Source organism: Loxodonta africana, chromosome 6 (genome assembly GCF_030014295.1).
Source record: "Loxodonta africana isolate mLoxAfr1 chromosome 6, mLoxAfr1.hap2, whole genome shotgun sequence".
Lineage (NCBI taxonomy): Eukaryota > Metazoa > Chordata > Mammalia > Proboscidea > Elephantidae > Loxodonta > Loxodonta africana.
In genome coordinates this window covers 95,817,233-95,834,528 of record NC_087347.1, presented here as the reverse complement: position 1 = coordinate 95,834,528, position 17,296 = coordinate 95,817,233, and the positions used below count along the sequence as shown (strand labels likewise).

Sequence of the window (17,296 nt, the reverse complement as noted above, 5' to 3'; positions counted from 1 at the left end):
ACCTAATAGTAAAAAAGAAAAAAGTCAGCTGTGAAAATTTGTTTTAGGTTAAACCCTGGTGGTATAATGGTTAAGTGCTACAGCTGCTAACCTAAAGTTCAGCAGTTCGAATCCACCAAGCACTCCTTAGAAACTCTATGGGGCAATTCTACTCTGTCCTACAGGGTCGCTATGAGTCAGAAATGACTCGACGGCTACGAGTTTTCTTCCCAAAAAAGTCAATGATTAGCGTAAGCTGGATACATCACAAGTGGGTTAACACATAAACTTTGCACAGCAGATTGAAGGCTTAAGATCACAGAAAACTTGTGGGTAAAGGGAAGCTCCATACTACTGCCCTTCACTGGGGGAGGTAGAACTAGTAAACACACAGCATGACCTGAAAATGCCTATGTAGAGTGGTGGACGCCTGTGAGCAGTGTCTTAATACAATAGAGACACCCATGTGTGTAGAGCGAAGAATTAACCAAGATGTGGGGAAGCTCTTGGAAAGACAATTGAGCAAAATGCCCCTAGGGTCTTTTAATATAGAAATTTGACTTGGAAGAATTTATTCTATGAAAAATAATGTCAAATGTTAATTATAGTATTGTTTTTAATGGTGAGAAAGAAATAACATATATCAACAGAAGACAGGCTAAATAATGACATATTCAAATACTATATATCCATTAAAACAACATTTTGTATGTAAGAGATATTTATATTATGGAAAAATTACAGGGCTTTTTAGAATTCTATTGGAAACCCTGGTGGCCTAGTGGTTAAGAGCTACAGCTGCTAACCAATAGGTTGGCAGTTCGAATCCACCAGGCACACTTTGGAAACCACATGAGGCAGTTCTACTCTGTCCTATAGGGTCACTATGAGTCAGAATTGACTCAAAGGCAATGGGTTTTTTATATCCAAAGCATACTAAAAATATTAAAAATATGGAGTATACACACAAATATGAGTATATATACATACATGCACACACATCAAAATGTTGATAGTGGAATGGTAGAACAATGGGTGATTTTAATTTTTTTGTTTATTGTCTTCTATTCTCAGTCAAAAAATATGTATTTTTTATGTTAAAAAAAAAACACCTACTAGAAATATATCCTTGAGAGATAAGAGCCATCTTACGAATAGACATATAAAAATGCATGTTCACTGCAGCATTGTTCACAATAACAAAAAGATGGAAACAATCTAGATGCCCATCAACAGATGAATGGATAAACAAACTATGGTACATACACACAATGGAGTACTACACAACAATAAAGAACAATAATGAATCTGTGAAGCATCTCACAACAGGGTTGAATCTAGACAGCATTATGCTGAGTGAAATAAGTCAATCACAAAAGGACAAATATTGTATGAGACCTCTACTGTAAAAACTCATGAAAAGGTTTACACACAAAAAGAAACAATCTTTGATGGTTACGAGGGCGGGGAGAGGTAGGGATGGTAAAATACTAAATAGACAATACATAAGCGGTATCTTTGGTGAAGGGTAAGACAGTATACAATACTGGGGAAGCCAGCACAACTGGTCCAAGGCAAGGTCATGGAAGCTCCATAGGTACATCTGAACTCCCTGAGGGACTGAATTAAGGGCTGTGGTAACCACAGTCTCAGGGAACATCTAGCTTAGATTGGCTTAACATAGTTTATAAAGAAAATGTTCCACATTCTACTTTGTTGAGTAGCATCTGGGGTCTTAAAAGCTTGTGAGGGGCCATCTAAGATACTCCACTGGTCTCACCCTACTGGGAGTAAGGGACAATGAAAAAAACCAAATACACAAGGGAAATATTAGTCCAATGGACTAATGGACCACAACTACCACTGCCTCCACCAGACTGAGTCCAGCATAAATACATTGTGCCTAGCTACCACCCCTGACTGCTCTGACAAGGGTCACAACAGAGGGTCCCAGACAGAGCTAGAGAAAAACATAAAACGAAATTCTAACTCACAAAAAAAAGACCAGACTTACTAGCCTGACAGAGACTTGAGAAACCCCAAGAGTATGGCCGGCCCCCTGACACCCTTTTTAGCTCAGTAATGAAGTCACTTCTGAGGTTCACCCTTCAGCCAAAGATTAGACAGGCGCATTAAAACAAAACGAGACTAAAGGGGCACACCAGCCCAGGGGCAAGGACTAGAGGGCAGGAGGGGACAGGAAAGCTGATAATAGGGAACCCAAGTTAAAGAAGGGAGAGTGTTGACATGTCATGGGGCTGGTAACCAATGTCACAAAACAGTATGTGTACTGTTCAATGAGAGGCTAATTTGTACTGTAAACCTTCATCTAAAGTACAATAAATTAGAAAAAAGACATCTATATATCTGTGTATTTAAAAAATGTACAGAGCAAACTGAAAAGAAATCTGCATGAACATGACAAAGGGCTCATATACTTATTACATAAAAAGCTTCATTCATGAGAAAAACACTAAGATTCCACTAACGAATGAAGCACAAAAACAATTAAGAGGAAATTGAAACATATAGAAAAACAGTCTTAATAATCATATAGGTGCAAAACAAAACAACATGCACAGTCTATTAATCTGGAAAGTTTTTTTTTTTTTTTTAAATAGAAATATACAGTATTATTGAATGTATAAAATAAGAGAAATCATACTATTTAATCCAGTAGTTTTCACTTCCGGGATTCTACCAAAAGAAATAACCATAAATATTAAAAAAGACTTAAACGCAGGATATCGCAATATTCCTTGTAATAATATAGTAAATACAGTAAAACACAAGATAAATCCATTAAGATAATGCACTCAGTGGAATAAAGTATCCAAACTTTGGGACTGTTTCAAAAAAATTTTTTTAATGAACATGTCTTTTGATACAGAATAATTTGCTAGAATGCAAAGCAAGAAATAATGTGAATACCTGGTCACCTGAACAGCTCAATTCATGGAATCTCAATCAAGATGACACAGATCCTAACAAAGACATTAAAAATGACCATCAGAGGTGATTTTTTTGTGAAAATCTCATTCACTTCAAAGGGCAAAGGTTATTTAATAATAAGAGGATACTCCAGAGGATATTCCACTGAAGAAGGACATTAGAGATGAAGAAGACATTCATTTTTTTTCCCAATAGAGTTGCTGTATCTTTCCTGAGTATGTTTTACAACAAACTGTGGTGTGTTACTAACATTCCTAGATGCAGATCCACAGATTTCAAATAAATAAAATTTGTATGTATTTCTTTGCCACTGCATGATGCTTTTAGGTTATTTTTAAAGAAATAAGTATGTATTGAATGTCTGGTTTCTAGTACAAGGACTAATGAGAAAAACAGATTCAGCTTGAATCCCTTGGTTAAAACAAGGCAGAATTAAATGATGTATCCTACAATCGGAAACCCTGGTGGCATACTGGTTAAGTGCTACCGCTGATAATCAAAAGGTCAGCAATTCAAATCCACCAGGTGCTCCTTGGAAACTCTATGGGGCAGTTCTACTCTGTCCTATAGGGTCGCTAGGAGTCAGAATCGACTTGATGGCAATGGGTTTGGTTTGGGTTTTTTGGTATGCTACAATCACAACTATGTAAGAAAAATTTGTCCATGATGAGAGAAAAACTCACAAAATTAATAGTTCACTCATTCATGCATCAACAAATATAGATTGAACACCCATTACATAACAGGGCCTGTGCTCAACACTGAGAGACAGAAATTGAGTACACAAACACCCATGGTCACTGCCTTCCTGAAGCTTAACAGTCAGGAAGAGAGGAGAAAAACAATATTCAAGTACGCACATGTCTGGGGGTGACCCCTCTCCCACTCCACTTTATTTATTCATTTTTCTTCTGTTTATCATCCACCATTCTCATCAATGTTCACTTTAAATAGTCATTTAAAATAACTGGGCTTTTCTCACATTTTAAGGCAAATCACCTAAACTGGTCACAATTTATCAGGCTCACGTCCAATTCAAATATCTGGAGGTAAAAAACAAAGTTCTCTACTAATTGACTAATTTTTAGGAAATGATTTCTAGAGATTAGGGCAATCTTTTTATCATTTGCCTAATGGAGCCATCATAGCTTTTCAATTGCCATGGCAGACTGCAGCACTGGGCAGTTAATAGAGCTGCCACAAAGAGTCAACACACATTCAGAATACACCAGAAGAGAAAACACTGACAACACAGAGGTGTGAGTACTAATTATAATTAACCCCTTCTAAAGAGAAGGTATATATAATAGTACATAATAGAGTAACAATTTGAGTTTTTTTTTCCTTTTTACTCAAAACATAGAACAGAGATAATACTTTAGCCCATGTTAGCATGTAACTTTAAAAAGGTAATTTACATATTAGATACAGAAATTCACCAGTAAAATCTTGTCACTTCCCCCCAGACATACCTTGACATCGTTCTTCTATTTCATTACCAGCAAGTTTACGAAAGAAGGTCCTATTACTGGTCACTTCAATGGCTTGCATTTCTGGAGCTTGATATCTCAGTCAATTATGGACACAAAACTATTAATAGTTATAAATAAAGTAGCCTATCTGCAAAGCAGCTGACTGCATTGCTTTTACCAGTGGAAAGGCACCCACTCCAACCTGCCACTCTCTTCCCCCCTCAGCACGAACATAAGCATCCTCCAACCATCTGTGAAGTTGTCTTGTCAAGAAGGCCCTGAAGCATTATTTCCCTAGGTACCTAACACATCAGCACTGAAGAAACAGGAAAGCACCTAAGTGCTCTAAGGTCCTCACTTCTTGGAAAATTATCGGCATGTGAAATTTTCCTGGGATACAGAGAAACACAGGTTTATATAATAAATAAAAAAATAAAAGACAAAATTTCCACCTTTTCTTGCATACAAAGCTTGATTGAAAATCTTTTATTATATTAGAAATTGCAATACAACAAATCCAAAAATTTTCAAAAGATTTTCTAATTTGTTTATTGTACTAAATGAGGCTTATGTTCATATACAGAGTTTAATTTTTTTTTTGAGGGGGTGTTTATACAAAGAAAATTACTGGAACATGATTTGATTTAGGCTTCTCTAGGAAGTATATAAGATTAATATTTACAAGAATATGCCATATTTAAAATCAGTAAGATTAGCAAAATGTACCTTAAGTACAAATTAAAATGATTAGCATATATTTTTTTCATCTGCAGCAACCAAAAGGAAGCTCCTGGGTGGTGCAAACAGTTAAACATTTGGCTAGTACGAGAAAGGCTGGAGGTTCAAGCTTACCCTTGAGAGAAAGGCTTGGTGATTCACTTCTGAAAAACCAGCCACTGAAAACCCTATGGAGCACAGTTCTCCTGTGATATACATGAGGTTGCCATGAGGTGGAATCCACTTGACAGCAACTGTTAACTGGCAGCAACCAGGAGAGGCAACAATAATCAGAGAAATTCTGTGTATCACCAATGTAAGGACTTTGGGAAAAGGGGTTAATATACATTATAACAATCTAAAATCATTTAAACTTTTCACTTTCCATGCAAGATGATTTATAGTACGAACACAATTGTGTAACACTGAAAAAATACTCGAGTCTCTGCCCCGAGAGTTTACAGTCACTCTATGGTCAGTGAAAAAAAAAATGGATAAATGATAAATAAGGTTCTATCAAATATTTCGGTTTGTAAGTAGAATCTAAACAAAGAGGAGGGATTACAGCATACATACGAATATGAAATGGCTCAAGACCTAAATGATGTGACACTCAAAATGGCTAAACACAAAGATTGAGGAGAATTAAGAGGCTACTCTTAACACAAGCAGCAACTTTTATTAAAGTTTTCAAATACACAGTATCATTTTCTGTGTGTTTAAAACTATTTTAAAAACAAAACAGGAATAGAGTTCAGTTTTCTAGTCTCCACCTTAACTAATGCCAGGATCATGGAATATTTGTATCAGGAAAGGGAACAAACTGGTTTCACTCATGCTTTTTTAAACTATGGTTTGAGGGTTATTGATGGGGTGTCTTCAGTTTCAAGTCTTTTTATTCAAATAAAGCACAAGTTGTGATTTAGAAACCCTCAGGGCTGTGTCAGTAAGCCAAGCATGTACAGTACTATAGAAAACACATGTTATTTATTAGATGGACTTAGAAATGATCACAAATCAACTTTAGGCACTTCTTGAGTACAGACTATGGAGATTTTCTACCAAACAGTGTATCTAGCAGGCAACATGATAAAGATTTAAAGTTTAGTTTTTAGAACAATACATAAGGGCTAGACGATTTTTAAGAAATATTGCATAACTATCCCAGCTGTAGGTCTTCACAATTCCATATACAATTTTAGCATTTAGCAGTCACTTTTCAGCATCCAAAGGTTCAAATTCTAAGCCTTCTTTCCATTGCTCCATCATCACAGTCTTAAAATAATCTACTATACATTCTTTGAGGGAGCATGATACAAAAACTTTATTTTTGTATACGTAGAGCTTTAAAGAATATTTTCTATACTATGACCACGTCTACAAAAAGTCAACACATGATGGCTGATTATTTTGATGTCTTTTAAAGCCCATCTGTAAAGACAGGCTCCTCATTACTTATTCCCTCAGACATCTAATGCTTATTTTTGTTAAGTAAACATGAGGGCGAAAAATGGAATGTGGGCAACGGTTTTAAGGATTGCCTTGGGTCAAACACAACATATAGTTTGTCATCTTTTTATGAACCTAAATTATTCACATTGATATTCTTCAAAACACAGCCTATTCTTGGTGCTGGGAAGATAATACACGTATAACTTAATCCCCTCTGTGCAGAGTCCAGGTAGTTTCCTTATCTTTCTGGATCTACTTCTCGGCAGATGAAGGTAAAATTAAGAAACATTAAAATGCCAAATACAGTATAATTAAAAGATTAGGTGAGACTACTGGCATCTATATGCTGTACATGAAGCAAACAGGCCTTTTGATGGACTCAATAACTCTAATAATGCTCTCTAATGAGCAAAGCCCAAATCAATGTATCAAGCCAGTGGTGCTGGGATAGCAAGGAAGTAGAGAACCTACTTAGAAACTAGTGGGTTGGAAAAGAATGGGTATAGGCAAAATTTAGAGTACCTCTAGACGGAGATAGGAAACCCTGGTGACACAGTGGTTAAGAGCTACGGCTGCTGACCAAAAGATCGGCAGTTTGAATCCACCAGGTGCTCCTTGGAAACTCTATGGGGCAGTTCTGCTCTGTCCTCTAGGGCTGCTGTGAGTTGGAATTGACTTGACAGCAACAGGTTTTTTAGACTGAGATAACAACTCTTCACTGATGATGAATGAAGACAGAGGAGAGTAAGGGACAGCTTAGATATGGAAAGGCCAATCCTGAAACAAGAAAAGGAGTTCCGTATTATATTTGGACAGTAGGAGGGGTCAAAGTCATATAAAGAAACCTTGTCTCTACTGAGCCCTGAAAAAAGGACTGATACCAGCACATCACTGGGCAACTGAGAGAAGACAACCCCAAATTCCACAAATAATTTACGATGTGCTGCTATTCCCCTATACAGAAAGTAACGCATACTAGAGATATAGTCTAAAAATGCCTGCAGAGCAAATGAGAAAGCTGTTTACAGTTTTTATATTTACACTAATATAAACAGATTTTTGAGGTTGTCTGTACTGTATGTGGTTGCTGTAGTCACAGCAAAAAACATAAAGTGCCTGTAAGAGAGAGGAACACAGAGTCCCACTTCTAGGCATCTTAATACTATACACTCAGACAAAAAGGAAAAGAAAATCTCAGGGACTTCATGCCTTTCCTCAAGCTCCCTGCACTTCTCTGAGATCCCACTGTAACTACCTACTAGGCACTTCTTAAGGGCCAGAAAACAGAAACCTTCTTCCCTCTACTTCATGTCAAACTTCTAAAATCACTTTAACTGCACTAAAAATGCCAGCGGTCAGTGCTAAAGCATTTTGTATTCTTAAGGCAAAATGTCATATAAGAAAATGACTTCCCCATCCACTTCCCTCTCTCCCCCAACCTATCTGCCTTTATTATGTTCTTTGTCATGAGGGTCAAGGTGTTAGAAAGCTAAAAAGAACAGAAAATTTCAAATAACAGCCCTTGATATAATATGTAAGATATACTTTAAAAGTGCTATTATGACAAATTAAATATATTTAAATGCTTGTAGTATATGGTTACTTTTATCTAGATATTAAGAGAAGTTTTACTACTTTCAAAATCAGTACCAAAAACAGGATATTTAAATCTAACCGCATGTATAGAGGTATGCTTTGTTCAAAGACGTGAACAATGACCCTAAATACAATGTTTTACACATAAAAGGAGCATATTAAAAAACCAAAAACACTGCCCTTTAATTAATTCCACTTATACTACATATAAATTGCCAATATGACTATTCATGGGGTTCTCCGAAGCCAAGCGCTTAACCACTGCGCTACCAGGTCTCCTCTATTTGGAAGTAATACTGTCAAAATGATTTTGATATTTTCATACTTGAATTTAAATCTTTTTTTCTCCCCAGCTATAATTTTCATTTTATATACAGGTATACCACAGGTACCACCTTATTTCTAACGCCTAGCCTGGAAGGGTAGAAAATAACAACCAACGACAACAAAAATCAAGCTTTGTAAATGTGGTGTAAGATTCCATGCATTCTTATGATGTTTTATCAATAATCTACTACACTAAGCAACTGGAACATGTTGCATGCTTTATATATCCAATTAAGAATAAATTTTAGCCAACACTTTGATGACAAGGGAAGGTGCTGCTATCTTCTTGAACTTACGGGGCAGCAACCCAAGGGACTTAACACATGATTATTCAAATTAAAAGACAAAGGACAAAATGTGCACATTTGTTGGGCTGCTTCACAGAATAGATGTCTGATGAAACGGCAACATCTACAAGATCAATCTGGGTTTTTACAGGAATTCAAAATATATAATGAGTAATTTTAATGGTGATTTGAAAAAGCTTGAGATCATATGAATAAATAAAGCTTAGTAAGTTAGGATTTACCTTTGTAAAAGCATTCTGACAAATACTAAAAGATTATACTTGCATCGTAAGCATTATAAAACACAAAACATCCAATATTAAATACTGATCTCCCATGCCTCACTTGGATTTTGATATTGAGCATTTTATATTTTACTGAAATGAACTTCCAAAGTTTTGTCAGTGTTTATAATATGTGCTACCATTTCCTGCTGAAATCTTCACAAAATCTAAAAGGCTGCTATGAAAAGTAGTCACTTTTCCTTCTTGAGTATTCTAAAACATGCCAATTTAGATTAGTCTTCGGATTTCCAGGACAAAGAAGTTATAAGTAGAATACCCAAGAAAATGTTTTAACACATTAAAGCATGAGTTTGTTAACAGTAATGACAGAAACACCTTTAACTTTCCAATCTTGGGGAAAAAAAATCTTAAGCAAACATAAAAGATGGGCCAAATTACTTTAGTAAAAATAATACATTACATCAATCAGTTTTTAAACCCAATTCTTAAAAGCACTGAATAAACATGTGTCTTCTAATTGTCAAACCATGTATTCATGTGGTGGAAGAAGATAGGAGACAACTAATGGAAATAAAAAATCTCAAATCAAAATAAGAAACTTACAAAATAAGAAATTATAGCTGTTGCTTGGAAAATATTCTTTACTTTTAATCTCAAATTCACTTTAAATGCTTGACAAATAATTTAATACCTAAAAATACTCTAGCTGTATTATTTGATAATATTTATAGAATGTTACTTCTCTGGATAGACATTTTTCACACAACAGTTCTCAATTAATCCTGAAAAACATCACTTGATAATTTTAATCACTATTAATGATTGACTGATTAATGAATTAACAGTTTATTTGGTAACATAGATGGCACTGGACCAATAAAGTTAATAATTTGATAATTGCTCTCTGTGCAATTCTGCCCATTAGTAATACTAAACCAAGGATTTTATATATATGATATATATTCCACTCAGTTGTATCACATGTTTCTGTATGGTATTTGATCAACGAGAGAACATGTACAAACTGTCAAGCTTTCTTCCTCTCCTTTTCTATCTTCTAAAGCAGCTCAATGATTTCTGGGAATTGATTAGTATAATACAGAGAACATAAGGGGAAAAGTTCAAAGTGGCACTTACCACCAATGCCAGTACTCATGTCATTATGGCTATAATTAAGAATATTATTAGTTTTTGTGTTATTCACTTTTCTTCAGAACATAAGTCAAAGCCATTAACTTGAACTTGAGGTATATACACAATACACACGCGATCTTACACAAAATACTTTTCATAAGTAACATTACATTTTAAAATATTGGAAACTGGTATCTGTGCTGATTTGTATTTTGACTTAATGGAACAAGAAAAGAACAACATTCAACCAGGGAGGGTTATACTGTTAATAAAATTCTCAGAGTGAAAAATGTCTTCCTCTCCCTTTGTACTTACCACAGGCTACACAATGTCCTGAGAGGATTCATTATGAGAGAAATGTCAATCACAGCTTTAAGACCTTACTTTGGAAGGAACGAATGAGAAAGCAAATCGGAAGGTGAGACTTCATCTTTGTTTTCAAATAAGTGGTCTTAATTTTTCTTCTTATAGAAAAAGTTTAGATCAGTTTATTATAAATATATCTAAACCATTAATGTTTGCAGCTTTCAGGTAAAGTCCAGCACTTCGTTTATACAAAGTCTGTGACAAGAGGTCAGTAGAGATCATCTAATCTTAAGTCGTGACATCATCCATTCAAGTCCTTGGCACAATCTATAAAGAAACAAAATCATTTGATTAAATTTTGAAGTGAAAATCTAAAAACCAAAAATATTCCAAACCCATTGCAGTCGAGTCGATTCTCACTCACAGCGACCCTACAGGACAAAACAGAACCGCCCCGTAGGGTTTTAACGCTGTAATCTTTACGGAAGCAGACTGCCACATCTTTATCTCGTGGAGTAGCCGGTGGGTTCGAATCACCAACTTTTGGTTAGTGGCTAAGTGCTTAAACACTGTGCCACCAAGGCTCCTTACCGAAAATCTATGAACAACAAATTAAAAGAAGACGTAATTCTACATTTACTTAAACATTAAAGATTTAAAAACTAATAATATTCTATGCTGGTGCTATTGCAGTGAAATCATATTTTCATATATACCCACACCACCAGTGTCTTTTTGGTTCTCTGCTCGGTATCTCTAGTACCTAGAACACCGCCTGATACATAAAAGGGGCTCAGTAATTATACAATGAATGGCTATAGAAGCAACTTGGCAATATGCAATATATATATAAAATTTCAACCCTATTAAAGCACTTGGCTGTTAACCAAAAGGTCTGTGTTTTGAACCCACCAGCTGCTCCATGGGAGAAAGACGTGGCAGTTGGCTTCCCTAGAGATGTACAGCGTTAGTAACCCTAGAGGGTCGCTACGAGTCAGAATCGACTCAACAGCAGTGGGTTTGGTTTTGGTTTTACCTTTTTTTCACTTCTAGAAATCTATCATAAGAAAATAATCATGGATGCACACAGATTTATGTATAATACTATTCATTAAATGAATTTTAATAGGAAAAAAGTAGAATTTAAATGTCTAGAAGAATTTTAATAAATTATTAAAAACTTTCAAAAATTTTCATGATATGATAAAATGCTCATGATAAAAATGAAGAAAAAAAGCAGAATATCGAACTTAATATATAGTAGGACTGTTAAATACATAGTAGGGTTGTTCTGTTGCATACAGGGTCGCTATGAGTCAGCACTGACTTGACAGCACCTAATGACAAAAACGACAGGGTTGTTAAAACACAGAATACACATAATATGTATGTTACATCTACATGTAAAAAAAACAGAAGGAAATAAAATATCTCACATTACTAACATCCAGTTATCACTACACAACAGGTAATTGAACACAGTTCAAAATACAAAAAGGGATGTTCATTGTGGTAAAAGAAACAAAATGTTTAGCAAGAGAGAAATGGTTACACATATCACATTTCAACAAAATGAAGGATTTATATCAGCAATAACTAGAATCTACGATGAGCTTTTATAGACTGGAGAAACTGTACAACATTAAGTTAAAAAAAACAGATGCAAAATTTTGTGTATGACTCTAACATTGTAAAAGACACTCACTCACACAAAAATATGACAATGCAGTAAACAGATGATTGTCTTTTAAACGAGCAGTAGTTACCTAACAGCAAAGAAGAAACTAAGCCAAGCATTTTATATACATTATACCTGAACTGGTCTTTACAACACTGAAATTGAAATCATTCCCATATTACAGAGGAAACTCAGCAAACAGTACAGGTGAGTTAAAATCAGGCCTAACTACAAAGTCTGTGATCTCCAATCCACTGAATCAAAATGCTGATCAATATCAAAACCATGAATTTGGATCTTGAGAAGAGAAAGAAAACATTTCCCCAGAAAACAGAAGTCCACGTGAGTGAAGAGTTGAAAAGATGTCATCATCTATTAATTTATTCTTTTAAAAATTCAACTGCCAGAGTTAATATCTGTCCTAATCAATGACAGATTTTTCCACACAATTGCTCAATTATCATCATATATAAATTAAAACTTATGTCAATCCTACATGACTTGTCATTACTGCCAAATTCAGTACTATAAGCAGTGATTTTGCTTAAGACCTTTGAAAGACAATGATACATGGACAATTGGTATTATGTGATTTTTTTTAATGAACAGATTTGCCTTACTAAGATTCTAATCACGCTCTTCCAAATTGCTGTAAGCTAGGTAATAAACAAACAGTTGTCATTGGGTTGATCTGACTCGTGGTGACTGCCTGTGTCAGACTAGAACTGTGCTCCATAGGGTTTTCAATGGCTGATTTTTTAGAAGTAGATCACTAGGCTTTTCTTCTGAGGTACCTCTGGGTGGATCCGAGTCGCCAACCTTTTTTTTAATAGCTAAGTGCATGAACCATCTGTACCACCCAGGAACGCCCAGCACCTAATAGTGTCTTCTATTTCACTGAGTGAGATTCAGCTCAATGGCGCATCCTTAGTGGTTCATCTTTCACCACTGTCTTGAAAGAAAAAGAATTTCTCCTACTGTCCTTCAGCTAACTCACCTCTATGCCCTAAGCTTCTGCCCTTTCCTAATGCCTGAAATTTAGAACCTCTGTTTAGAATCTTTCAATGCTAGTCCTTTTTTCTGGGCTCTCAAACATATACAGAGCCACCATATTTTGAAAATACAACCACTTTACTTTAACTTGCTCCTCCTTTTAGCTTTTTACCCTGTTTCTAACCTCTTCTATTTCATCTCCTGTTTCGTTCCCCTTCCTCCCAAAAGTACTGTTTCCAAAAATCTACTTTAAACTGTACTTACCCACATCCACTTTTCCGATACACAGAATTTGCTTCTGACCCGACTGACTGAATTTACTCATTTATGGTTAAATTCAATGGTATTCTCTCCATCCTACTAGTCTTTGAACTTATATTTGACAATGCTGACTACTACTTCCTTCTTGAAATCTTTTCACCTCTAAGCACCACCAAACCAAAAAAACCCACTGCCATCGAGTTGATTCCGACTCATAGCGACCCTATAGGACAGAGTAGAACTGCCCCATAGAGTTTCCAAGGAGCGCCTGGCGGATTCGAACTGCCGACCTCTTGATTAGCAGCCGTAGCACTTAACCACTACGCCACCAAGGTTTCCCTGAGCACACCAGGGCAAAATTCAACTGCAATTTCCAATTGTAACTAGAATTTCTATTGTACATTCACATATCTCTCATTCCAGAACCAAGGACCCTCATATACCACACTCTCTCCAATTCTAACTCATTTTTTTAAAAACGTCCAGCAACGCCCTCTCGACAACACTGGTGGCAAGAGAGTATCCCCAAACTAGTTTCACACACGAATCCTCTCCTCTCATATTTCAGCTTCTTTACTCATAAAATGCAAATTAAAAACAACTGGTCTGCAGGGCTGTTAAGAGGATTAAATGAGACGCCATATGGAAAGCACTCAAGACACAGGCCATGCTCAGCAACATTAGCTCCTTTCTTACAGTATAAGTCCTCCTATCGTGCTAAGGAGTGCCTCCTGATTTCTCTAGCTCTTCATGGCACTTCCATTTCTCTGCATGCCTGTAGCAACCATCATATATATACTTACATCTCTTAGTTCATGTATGTTTTGTATGTATTACGTGCACGCTGTGTGTTTTACTCTTTACAGAACCATACTAAAAACTCTGGTGGTAACCATGGGCTATGTTTTGCCCTTACAATTCTTTATACATGGTAGACTTAAATATTTATTCATTTTAAGAAGAAACATGTTTTTAAGCGACACACATGTTAATCTAAGAGGAAGAATTCTTACCCCTCGCCAGTAAGAGCACAGCATGCCTGGATATGCCACTGATGATCTTTAATAGAAGTGAGTTTCAAAAACTGGGAGATTTCTGCTACAGTCATGCATTCTTTAACGTCTTGTTTATTTGCAAAAATCAGCAATCCGGCTTTCCTCAAGTCCTATAAAAGCAAACAAAATTGTACAGGCCAGTTTAATTTTCCGTAAATTTTCCACCTTAGTTAACAGAATATTTTCTACAGTCTTAGTAACCTACTCAACATAAAAGCACCTCACACTCATTTGCTGGTAATCTTAGAAGGTAATCTTAAAACTGAACCATCCATATATTTTAAATGAATAAAAGTATACTTGAATGGATTTACATGTTTTTTACAATCCTAAATTCCGTTTTTTTTTTTTTTTTTTTATGGTCCTAAGTGCTATATTTAGAAAAAGTCACACCTTCAAATGCCTGCAGAGGTCTAGAAGGGCAATCATACAGTCCTAGTTGTGCCATGAGCTTAGTGCTACAGCCTACCTACCTCACCTCAAAGAGCTGCTGTGAAAGACATGAGAAAGCTCTCGGAAAATGTAGCTATTTAAAAAATTGCTAAAGAAAGATTTCTTCTTTTCCATTCTCATTTCTACTACTAATCCACTTAAGGCTGAGGTTATTGCAATAGTTTCTTAGCTGTGTAGTTCTCTACTTGGCACCATGCACGCAGAATTTGCTCATAACAAAACAATGAGTTACCACCATACATCTATTAAAATAGCTAAAATTCGAAACACTTGACAATTCGAAACACCAGCAACAAGAACTATCATTGCCGGCGTAAATGCAAAATGGTACAGTCACTTTGGAAGAGAGTCTGGCAGCTTAAAGTCTTCCCATAAAATCCAGCAATTTTGCTCCTACTTACTCAAATGACTTGAAAGCTTATGTCTATACAAAACTTGCACAAGAATGTTTATAGTACTTTATTCATAATTGCCAAAAATGAGAAGCAACCAAGATGTCCTTTAATAGGTGAATGGATAAACTGATACATCCATACACTGGAATATTATTCAGTAGTAAAAAACAAACAAGCTATCAAACCACGAAAAGACATGGAGGTACATTAAATGCATACTGCTAAGACAAAGAAGCCAATCTGAAAAGGTTAAATACTATATAATTCCAACTACATAACATTCCGGAAAAGGCAAAACCATAGAAAGCGTAAATAGATCACTGTTTACTAGGGAAGGGGTATGGGGGCGGGGGATGAACAGGTAGAGCAGGGGGGATTTTTAGGGCAGTGAAACTATTTTGTATGATACTGTAATGTCGAATATATGGCACTACGCATTTGTCAAAACCCACAGAACTATGCAACACAGAGTTAGCCCTAATGTGACTTTAGTTAATAATATATTAAGTTGGTCCATCAACTGTTTAATGTATCCCGTGAACGCAACCGTGGTCAGGGGGAAGAGGAATATACAGAAACTCTCTATACTATCTGCTCAATTTCTCTATCAACCTAAAACTGTCGTAAAAAATAAAGTCTATCATTTTTTAAAGTTAAAAAAATATATATTAGTAGTACATTTATTTGGTTAAGTTATGCAAAATGTTTTATATGACTTTGTACAGTGACTTTTAATTATACTTTTAATTATAATGTGCTGCTTTGTAGGGTGACAGGTATTAATGTTAACACAGTTAATGATATGATTATCTGAGTAGCGAAGTCAGAAAGGGATACTGCTAGAATGTTAACAGTTTTAAGATTTTATGTTCAACTAGTTTCATCTATCTGTATAAAAGGCAAAAATCTGAAGGGATGGACTTTAACTAGCATATGTTCATTATCAAGGATACAATTTTTTTCCCTTATCCTAAATGGAAAATGGCACAATTATCAATAGTTGATATGTGGCTGAGCTCATCACTGAGTACATGAACTTCCCAAAGAATTTAATTACTATCTTCCAGGTTTCAATATCTCTTGCTAGTGTGCGTTGAAGTCTTTATATAGGTCAGGTTTGCTAATGTTAGCCTTTTCAAAGAATAAACGTCTGACATTAGAAACAGATGAAACGAGTTAAAACATACAGTCTGTGCTATTTTATTTATCGGGAATTTGTGTTCATCATTCTGAGTGAATAATTATTTGGAGGAGCCTCTGGACTGAAAATTGGAAATTACAATAAATAAAGCTATTTACTGAAGACTCTAGGAAAACCAACTCAAAACAAGACAAAAACCCTCATATTGAATGTAATTTTTTTTTTCTGGATCTCACAGGCTTCAGTATTTTTTATTTAAAAAAAAAAAATACCTGCTTATTACTTAGGAAGAGACGAAAGAAAATCTTCCTCTGCTTTTTATTAAATAACCTCAGAAGCAAATATACATTATAATAACAATAGAAAAGATAGATTAAGGTTGTTAATCAACTTGACTTAACAGGAAAGGGTCAATATACAAGGTGAACAATTTTGTACACATTTTAAACACTCTGAAAAATTTATACTACGTAATACAGATTTCTGTTTCTAAGGGTCTAAAATATATTTTAGTTTAGTCAAGGCGATGAACAACAATAAATGCAAGGCACATTTACCTAGCATCTTCTGTATGCCAGATACAGTTGTCAATTTGTTTCTCAAATCTTCATTTGTGAAGGTAATTCCTAGACGCTGAGTCATTCTAAATAAAACTTCATATTTTATGTTTAAACTATTTGAAAATTCATGACGTTTAAAGTTTTGCACTTGACGTAACGTGAAGCTTTAAGAAATATTTTAAAACATTTTATAGTTTTGTATCTTGTAATATATGTAAAGGATCATTATCAACGACAATGTTAACTGTAAGATTTTTTTACTGCAGTATTTTTGCAGCCCCATGTCTAAACTT

The 17,296-nt window shown here is 35.3% G+C and overlaps 1 protein-coding gene across 3 annotated transcripts in view; it reads right to left on the bottom strand.

The window, feature by feature from the left end:
* Nucleotides 1-6,088: 6,088 nt before the first annotated feature.
* The window catches only part of ARL5A (ADP ribosylation factor like GTPase 5A), a 35,238-nt gene continuing 24,030 nt past the window's right edge, over nucleotides 6,089-17,296 (bottom strand). For 2 of the 3 annotated variants that reach the window (XM_023542954.2, XM_003405845.4), the window contains exons 5-6: nucleotides 14,413-14,564; nucleotides 6,089-10,794 (exon numbers count right to left, since the gene is read on the bottom strand). In XM_023542954.2, the coding sequence (XP_023398722.1) occupies nucleotides 10,746-10,794; nucleotides 14,413-14,564 (201 nt within the window). In that variant the 3' untranslated portion in view covers nucleotides 6,089-10,745. The remainder of the gene's footprint in view (nucleotides 10,795-14,412; nucleotides 14,565-17,296) is intronic. The other variant, XR_010322313.1, reaches the window with a different exon arrangement.